Source organism: Pinus tabuliformis, chromosome X (genome assembly GCF_031772625.1).
Source record: "Pinus tabuliformis cultivar Carrire ecotype Pingquan chromosome X, CPIR1, whole genome shotgun sequence".
NCBI lineage: Eukaryota > Viridiplantae > Streptophyta > Pinopsida > Pinales > Pinaceae > Pinus > Pinus tabuliformis.
Window position 1 is genome coordinate 1586010773 of NC_142308.1, and position 10199 is coordinate 1586020971.

General features: G+C 40.4%; 1 protein-coding gene across 1 annotated transcript; it reads left to right on the forward strand.

The window, feature by feature from the left end:
* Positions 1-1490: 1490 nt before the first annotated feature.
* On the forward strand, positions 1491-9199 carry LOC149146079 (thymidine kinase a-like). The gene is made up of 3 exons (XM_089452649.1): positions 1491-1574; positions 8657-8798; positions 8883-9199. The coding sequence occupies exons 1-3, from the start codon at positions 1491-1493 to the stop codon at positions 9197-9199; spliced, it is 543 nt and encodes a 180-aa protein (XP_089308775.1).
* The last annotated feature ends 1000 nt before the right edge of the window (positions 9200-10199 follow it).

Below are 10199 nucleotides of genomic sequence, written 5' to 3' on the forward strand. Positions count from 1 at the left end.
TCATATTTATGGTTTGAATTTCCTTAGAGGACTGTGCCTCTATCTGAATTTCTTTGTCACAGGCCGGTATGTCATCTGTTTGTACTTCGACATGGGCAATAGTCGGGTGCTATTCCTTTCGGTTTTGAATGGTAGGCTGGACGTGAGTATTCTTAATATTTTTCTTAAGGGGTTTTGTCTGAGTGGTTGTATGCTTTATCACAGAGTTCCCTTTTGTCTTCTTCCTCATTTTCAAAACCCTTATCTGCTGTCGAAGTTGCTTAATCACGCTAAGCAATCTCTGTTGTTCCTTTCGCAATCTTTTAATTTCTTCTGTTTTCCTGGAAGGAACAACCGTTTGTTTACTCGGGCCTGGACTTTGTACCTCAATTGTTGTGGCTTCATCTTGGCCAATTTCCTTATTTTCTCCTCGGGGCAATTCTTCAGTGCTATGTTGATCCAGTTGTTCAGGGGTAGAAACCCTAGCTTGCTCTGCTGTGTCCTGAGCAGCTTCTTCCTCTACCTCCTCTTCATCATGAAATTCCTCTGGTGTATTCTGACTAGGAACAGATTGTTCCTCTTCTTCTGCATCATTCTCTTTCTCGGATACACTCTCATCATGAGCAGAGTGATCCTCTTCTCCTTCATCATTCTTCTTCCTGGATACACTCTCATCATGAGCAGAGGGATCCTCTTCTCCTTTATCTTCATCACACAGTTCTTTAGATGCGCTTTTGTCATGAACAGAGTGCTCCTACAATCTTTCTTCGATGTGGGGGTTAAGTGGGCTATGAGATTGGGCATATTTGCCCATATTGGCCAGAATCTATGCCAACTCATCTTCTTGCAGCGGGTTTTGCAGTGGAATTCCACTGCATTGCTCTGCTTCTTCTTCCTCCTGACCGGATTGTTCAGTCTCTTCCTCCGGTTCTTTATCATTCTCCTCCAATTCTTTTTCGTTCTCCCCACCTTCCAATTGTGGGGGTTCTTTGTCTCCATAATCGTGTATTTCTACAGGTTGACCACTATATTCTTGGTGATTCCTTAGTATTCCCCTGATTCTTGCCAGTCTAATAGATTTCCTTCATTCCAGAGGTCTGCTTGATGAATCGGTATCATGTTTCCGTTTTGGGGCCGACAAGGCCAGTCCTCCGTCTGTTGCAAAAGTTAGTTCTTCCCAACTACTATGTTGTTGGACAAGGCTGTGACTGACTATCAGTCGCATTAAGCCATGGTGACTTACTACCGATTCTAAGTGGCGAGACTTCTTCATTCTTCAGGCGGCATCATGTAATAAAGAATTTGAAAACACAGGCAAATTCACAGTGCACTTTTGCTTTAACATAGCTAAAAGTTTAAGATGTCGTGGTCTTACCACGTCTTTCCTGCCATCACAAGTGATGTAGCTCTGGATAATTCTCGCCAATTCCACCCATGGCTCTCCCAAGGTTGCTGGTAAAACCCCCTTCCCTTTTACAGTCAGGTTTTGCCCTTCATCCTAGAAGATTTTCATGGCGTCCCGCAATCTCACCTTTTTCAAAGTCCACACAGATCCCGTGGTCGGCAGTCCTGAAACTTCTGCAATTATGTCGTCAGTGACTGCTATCTATTTCCCTCTCACCATGGAATAATTTTCATGCAGGTTCTATAAAAACTCAATTTCCACCGTTTCATTGGATTGTTGTATGCGATTAAGATAAACTAGCCATCCTACCCTTGCTAGGATCTCTCATGCGGCATTGGAAACTATCAACACCTGTGGCTCCCTGCGAATTGATCTTCCTCCCATGGTTAGCACACTATAAAAACGCAAAGACAATAATGGAACAACAGGCTGTTCAAATTTTAGTTGGCTGTTAGAAAAGCACAGAGAAGATGTCGAAACAGCAAGCTGTTCGAATTTCAAACTTACTGCTAATTTTTGCAGAGCGAAACATGGAAATAACAAGCCATGCACATTGGAAAACAAAATACCATTAAGCATTGCTATTCCCAAGTCATTAATTCTTCCAATTGATGAGCTGACACGTATGTCAGCGAATTATGGGGATTACCTGCACCCCCCCGCAATGTGATAGGCCAACCTCGGCCATCAAATGAAAGAGCAGCGTGCTGAACTGCCATAGTACAGAGTCATTAAGGAACAACGTATACAGAAATTCCATGTTTACAACGACGAGCGGATTACCGAAATCGAGGCATAGAATAGAATCGCTTAATAAATAAGGAAGTGCCATGATATGATGCGAGAATTGGAGGATAGGACAGCTGACGTGCACAAAAGGTCCGATGCGGTCATTATCAACTTTTTCCGTCATAATTGATTTGTAATTGATTTTCATGTTTCAAAGGTTCGGAAGGGTTATATACATAATCTCATTTGAACGATTTATAAAGATATAAGAAGAAGGGTTATATAATTGCTATTGGTGTATAAGAAATATGACTTCAATACCATCAACAGAGCTCTGTTGCCCACAGGTTTCCATAACCTTGACAGAGTTGTTTATTTCACCCTTGGAACCATTATCCTATGCATATGCGTAGGAAAGTACTGTGGAATGTCAGAGTGGAGGCCATTATGTTGGCTTGGTAACTAGATGAATCACAATGCCATTCACCAGGAAGGAGTGAAAGATGGGCAGGTCGGCTCGTGATGAGACCTCCTGTTCCAAGGACTTTTTATTTTTTTGATGTGCCTCTTGGATCATATCCCTGGTGTGGTGGCCATAGTGGGAATGCCACTTCACTTTCTTCCTTATGATCATGGTAGGCTGGCTCTTGATGAGACAACCTATCCTTCATTTGACAAATCATGTTAGCAATCTCATAAAAAAATTTCTTTTTCTTCTTTTTTCCTTTATATAGTACCTTTCCTATTTATATGTAGAGGGTGGTTCAACACTCCTTAAGAGTAGGGATGGTGGAAGAAGTCTTAACATCTCAATAGAGAAAATATGCCCTTATTCTTATTCAATAATAATGATCAAAGAGAAATATGGGGATTTAGAAAGAACGATCATGATAAAAATAATCAATCATATCAGTATTAGTAGAATAATGATAGCAAAGTGATCAATAGTTGTGTCCTTTCCTCTTTTATCTTACCAATTCAAGGCACTTGCTTCTAAAGATAACGATTTTTATGTAATTTACTGATTTCAGTATCCTCTAGTTTTTGTATTCATTGCATAAATGTATAGTTGTGCTTAAATGATCATGACTTTCAAAAATGGTCTAAATGATAAAACACGCAAAGGAGAAAATGCACTCTAGAAAGATATAAAAACTACTGCACACAAAATCGAAAAAAGATGCTCGAAACTGGTGTTCATTGAGAGGAACAAAAACTATCCCTTAATTGGAACAACAAAGAAAACAAGCGCAAACACACAAAAAAATGCGAAAATGTTGAAGTGTTGTTCCTTCGGAAAGGAACTGCAGAAAATGAAAGTGTTTTTCCTTCGGAAAGGAATAGTAGAAAATGAAAGTGTTGTTCCTTTGGAAAGGAACAACAAAAAACAAAAGTGTTGTTCCTTCTGTTCCTTCGGAAAGGAACAATAGAAAAATGAAAGTATTGTTCCTTGGGAAAGGAAAAACAAAAATGCAGAAGTGTTGTTCCTTCAAAAAGGGAATAGCAAAGTGGTGAATACACTATTCCTTCAAAAAAGAAGGACATCGTGGTGAAAATTTTGTTCCTTCCAAAAGGAACAATAGAATGCAAAAGTTGCAGAAATATGTACAGAAAGTAATTTACAGGAACAAAATAAAAGAATTATGTACAAAATGTAAAAGCGATCAAACCACTTAATGAACCAAAGGTGAGGAAGATTTCTCTTCCTCAACCATAATCTGTATGTTAGAGTCTTCGTGGAGTTGCTGGTAGAAGGATTCCCGAGTAAGTGGTTTACGGTATAATCGAACTCGGTGGACGTTTGCTTTAAAGGTATGTCCCGATCCATCAATGGTGGTTAAAGTAATGGTACCATTATCATGTACTTTTTGGATCTCGTATGGTCCGAGCCAGCGAGTCTGGAGTTTCCCTGGAAAATCCTGAAACCTAGAATCGTATAGGAGCGCCCAATCTCCTTCACGGAAGACTTTCTTTTTGATGAGGGCGTCATGCCATTTGGTTCTCTGTTGTTGGATCAATGCGGTATGTTGGAGAGCAGAGAGCCTGATTTCATCCAGCTCGTTAATCTGCTGTAGTCTATTAATCTGGGCCTCGTTCAAGTCTAGACCGACTTCTTGTGTTGTTCTCAAGGTCTGTATTTCGAATTTGATTGGAAAGATAGGTTCCTTTCCAAATACTAGTTGATATGGTGAATAACCAGTAGTGCTTCTCCATGTTGTTCTGTATGCCCACAAGGCTTCAGGAAATCTTGTAGCCCAATCGCGTCTGTGTGACGCAATGGTTTTTGTCAGTATTGCTTCTATTACTTTGTTCGTACTCTCTACTTGGCCATTTGCCTGTGGGTGGTAAGGAGAGGTAATTTTATGCTGAATATGGTATTTTTTCAGTGTTGCAACGATTTTATTACCAGCAAACTGTGGTCCTCCATCCATAATTATATCTCTTGGGAGGCCATATCGTACAAATATGTGGAATAGGCACTGAATGATGGAATCCTCTGTAGCTCTCGGCAATGCCTCTGCTTCAACCCATTTGGTGACATATTCTGTTGCTACCAAAATATATGTTTTTTGGTTTGATGATGGATTGATCGGACCAACAAAATCGAGTGCCCATCGTTCGAATGGTTCAATGACTAGCTGTGGGTTCAGAGGCATCTCATTGGACTATCCAGGGTGTCCTGCTCTTTGACAACTGTCATAGGCTTGAACAAATTTATTTGCATCTTTAAAGATTGTGGGCCAATAATACCCTATTTGCAGGACTTTGTGACCAGTTTGTCGATCTGTGAAATGTCCGCCACACGGTCCGTTGTGACAGGCTTTTAGAATATCGAAAATTTCATCTTCACGGACACATCTCCTGATGTGCATGTCTGCCCCTGTATGAAATAAGTAGCCCCCAATCCAAGAAAATCAGGTACTATGCTGAACAATTTGCTTTCATTCATTGGGAGTCAGATGTTTTGGTAATTTTCCTACTGCTAGATAATTCGCAACATCAACATACTAGGGTGTTTTGACAGTAACAGTGAACAAATGTTCGTCTGGAAACTGATCTTCGACTGCTGCTACATCCACTGGCTTTGGCATTCGTGAAAGAAAGTCAACTACAAGATTTTCTTTTCCAGGTCGGTCTTTTATGGTGATATCGAATTCCTGCAATAAAATCAGCGATCTTGTTACTCTACCATTTGTGATAGGTTTATTCGTTAAATATTTTATTGCAGAGTGATTTTTGTATAAAACAATAGGATATCCAGTGATGTAAAGCCTAAATTTATTTACAACACGCATTACAACTAAGAATTCTTTTTCAGTAACAGTATAGTTTAACTCAACAAGAGACAAGTTCTTGCTAATATAATAAATCACATATGGTTTTTTGTCTTCTTCCTACCCAAGGACTGCTCCAATAGCTGTGTCTGAAGCATTTGATGAAATTTGAAATGGCAAGTGCCAATTTGGACCTCTGAGTACTGGGGCTGTTGACACAAGCTTTTTCAGATCCTCAAAAGCACGGTCACATTTATCTGTCCAAACAAAGTCAACATTCCCTGTTAATGCGTATAGAGGTGCAGCAATGTGAGAAAAATGTTCTATAAATCTTCTATAATAACCAAAAAATCCAAGAAAATTGCGTACCTCTGTTTGAGTGGTAGGAGTAGGTATTAACAAAATTATTTGAATTTTGGCCAGATCTACCTGTATTCCAGCTGCTGAGATATAATGACCTAGGATGAAACCTTCAGTCATCATCATATAGCATTTTTCATGGCTTAGGCAAAGTCTGGTAGCTATACATCGTTGGAGCACCTTTTCCAGTGTATCTAGTGCTGGGTCGAAATCATCTCCATATGGTGTGAAATCATCCATGTATACTTCGAGCCCTTTATTTATTAAATCTGAAAAGATGTTGAGGATAGCCCTTTGAAATGTGGTAGGGGCATTGCATAGGCCAAAAGGTAAAACTCTATAGGCAAACGTTCCATAAGGATAGGTAAAAGTAGTTTTGTCTTGGTCTTCAGGGGCAATCTGAATTTGATTGTATCCACTGAAGCTATCCAGGAAAGAAAAGAATTTCTTTCCTGCTAATGTGTCTAATACCTAGTCAATAAATGGAAGGGGAAAGTGGTCTTTTTGGGTTGCTTTATTTAATTCTCTGTAATCTACACAAATCTTCCACTTTCCATTCTTCTTCGGCACCACCACAAGCAAAGAGACCCATTTGCTCTCGGAGATAGGATAAATAAAGTTTGCATCTAAAAGTTTTTGTAGTTCATCTTTCACAATGTCTTTTAGATGAGGGTTAAGTCTTCTTTGGGGTTGGCAAATAGGTCTTGCATATTTTTCCGTATAAATGTGGTGTGTACATAACTGGGGATCGATTCCCTTCATATCTGGATAATCCCATGCAAATTCTTCCTTATATTTTTTCAATAGCTGGATTAGTTTCTGTTCTTGTTCAGGAGTCAGGTTACTATTAATGTTTAAAGTTTTGCCTGGCTCGATCTCTACAGTTTTGCTATTTGAAACAGAGGTAGTAGGTATCGTTTGGTCATGAGTTTCTTTGAGAGGATCTTCTTCCAATTCATTATCAAATGTTGCCTCTATCATGTGACATTGTATATGAGATCTAGATTCAGCTTGGTTAATAAAATTGTTAATAATATCATCTTCTGTTTGATCTTTGAAATCAAGGGCATCTTCTATAGTTAATGGGGATCTAATGTTTTTGGTAAGGTATGATACAGGATGTTTGTTAGCTTTTATTATTGTGACACTTGGCTAGGCTAGAGGATATAAGGCTAGATTCTTGATATTAGCCCCTCTAGTTATGGTCATACTGCCTTGTTGGCATCCAATGTAAGCATCAGCGGTTGTAAGCCAAGGTCTGCCTAAAATTAATGGGTGTCCATCAAGTCGGTTTTTAGGATTTATTATCAGAAAGTCGGCAGGATATTCCTAGGAATCAATGGATACCATGACATCATGTAGTGTGCCTTCTTGCCTAACCACTGATTAGTCAGCCAGTTCTAATAAAGTGGAAGTTGGTTCTACTGATGTAATGCCCAGTTTTCAACAAGTGGTGGTTGTTAGGATATTAATTGTAGTCCCTAAATTGACTAAGGCATTTGAAAAGGTTTGTCCATTGATTTGGACTATCACTATTAGATTTCCTGGGTCTTCATATTTGATAGGTGCTTCTTTTCCCAATAACAGATCAAATAAGGTGCCAACTACTTGGACTGTTGGGTTATTTGTTATTCTCCTCCTTGGTTGTTTTATACATAGTTCTTTGATGGTCTTGGCATATATTTCGATATCTTGGATTACTTGGAGGAGTGGGATTTTTATGTACAGGTTCTTAAGTTCTCCCAGAATATCAAAATCAGGATGTTCTATAGGTCGTGGTATAATTAATCGTTCTGGGAATGGAGGAGAAGATGTGGTTGTTTGATCATGAGTTTGTTTTGTAGCCACATCTTTTTCTTGTAATAGTTGTTCTATAGGTAACTGATTTTCAATTTGAACATTTTTATCTCCCTCGGTTTCTATAATGCACCCAGACCTTAATTGAAGGTCATTGCATTCCCTTAGATTGGTTTCTATCTCTGGTGTTTCAATTATTTGAATAGATTGAACCAGTCTATTATTTGGATTAGGGTTGGGTTGGGCTGGGAGTTGTAGTCTTAAGTTGGACTGGGGGTTTTGTTGCAATGTTGGCAGTGTAGGTTAAGGGAGTGGAATGGTTCCTACTCGCTGATTCATCAGCCTTTGCCAGTTTTTCTGCCAGGCTTGACTTTGTGAAGTAGGAGGGGACCATTGTGCTGGATATGCATTGTTTTGCCAATATGGTGGGGCATAGGTGTTGGACACCTAATCCTAAAGGGTTAGTGTGGAATTCGAATGGACAAAAGCAGTCCAAGAGACCTTGGGATCTGAATCCCAAGAGTCACACATCTATACTATAAATGTATATCTATTGTTAATAAAAATTGCACTCACTGATTTATCTTTCCTATTGTTTTCCTATCCATGTGAGTTTAACATGGTATCAGAGCCGCTTGTTTTTCTGTGGCCTGTTATGTGCATGTCAGTCCTGCACCTCTGCCAATAATTCTGTGTCTGAGCTGCCTTGAATAGCGCTGGCCTGGTATTCATTATCTGTAACGTTCCAGGCATACTTAACACTACTGAGCACCTTGCCTTCCTGCGCCTTTACTGCCTGACAATTCATCTGATTATTCTCACCTGCGTTACTGAATGTGAACGCCTCTGTCCTGCGTCTCTGCCACGCCTGTGCTGCCCTAACGGTCTCTCATATAGCGCTGCCTCTGCTGAAGACTGCGCCCTCTGTCCTGAGCGCCTCTGACATTATCTGCGCATCAGTTTTTCTTGAGCGTTCTCCTTCTGTCCCGAGCGTTCTCCTTCTGTCCCGCTTTTGTGTGCCACACGCATTTAGCATTTGCTATTTTATTAAGAGACAAGTTCCCGTGGGTGAGTGATATCGTGGTGTATGTTTCATCGGTCTCCTGTGCAGCTAAAAGCCATAAATGCCTTCAACTGCACTTTTCTGTGTGTTAATGAAGATGGCAAGCGGACAGTGGAGAAGCCCACCTTGTTTTTCATGCCTCGCTGCCCAACTCCTGTCCTTGACAATGCGTTGTTAGCAAACTGGACGAGTAGCAATTTTGTCCCACAGTTTTATGCACTCGACGAGATGGGAAAACTGTTATTGTTGCTGGCCTTGATGGGGATTATTTGAGGAAGAGCTTTGGATCAGCTCGAGTTGATACCTATAGCCGATTCTGTAGTTAAATTGAAGTCACGCTGTGAGCTGTGTGGTAAGGCCGCATCATTTACATTTCGTAAAACAGGAGAAAGAAAAACTGAAGTTGTTGGTGGTGCAGTCATTTACATGCCAGTGTGCCGACGGCACTATGTAAATGGGAAAATTGTTATTGATACAACGAGGGCTATGCTGGAATCCCCGGAGGTGCAATATGATACTTGTGCACAAGCAACACACAACGTTGATGGGAACGGCGTAGCGGATGAGCAGAGCTCCCAAACGCACTATTAATCGACGACTCCGACCGCACTCTCACTTGATCTTGTATATGATCTGGACCAAGTGGCCCTTGTCAGTCACGCATTTTAAAACTTGCCCACCGTTCTGCAACGAATCAATCCCGCAGCGGAGAAAGACCTCTTATAGCCGAGGGAATGTGATTGAGAAAATGTGATGTGGATTTGTTAAAATCGTAACATGGTATGTTGTGATGCATTGCTGTTTTACATATGAAACACCGGGAATGCTGTTGACACGTCTTTGAAGGCCGTATGTTGTGATGCATTGTTGTTTTACATATGAAACACCGTGAATGCTGTTGACACGTCTTTGAAGGCCGTATGTTGTGATGCATTGTTGTTTTACATATGAAACACCGTGAATGCTGTTTTACATATGAGAGTTTTATTGCGCTACTGTTATAACAGTTTGTGCATTGATTATATTGACGGAGATAGGCATGTTTGTATCAAGTTCATTCATTTACGCTCCTTTCATTCACGCTCCCTTTCACGCTTGACTACTCATCATCCGCCCAAACCCTAATTACTCAGCTTGCAAACCGTTACCTGCCCTGAAAACAAACTTGTTTTACGCAAACCGCCTGTTAAACAGAGGCTGCTTTCACCCAACCGTTGCAAACCATGCCCTTCGCTACCAAACCCAGGAAATCCTGTCGTCAGTCTTCCCTTAATTTTTAATTTTGAATGTTTCTTTCCGTCCGCAAAGAAGGGCTCCGTCGTTTAGCTTTCCTCTGCAACACACTTGGTCGTTTTCCTATTCCCATTCTGCAAAGGAAGAAGAGTTCCAATTTCTGATTGAAGGCTGAAGCTGCAAGACAGAGAGAAGGCCACTCATTGACCGAGCAAGCGAGGGAGGGGTAAATGGCCACCGGCTCAAATTAGTATTGGTTGTATATGACATGGTATATTACTCAAAGATTGTGCCACTATATATATATATATATTAATCGACTGCGCTGGACATGGATATGAAAAGGTTATTACACACT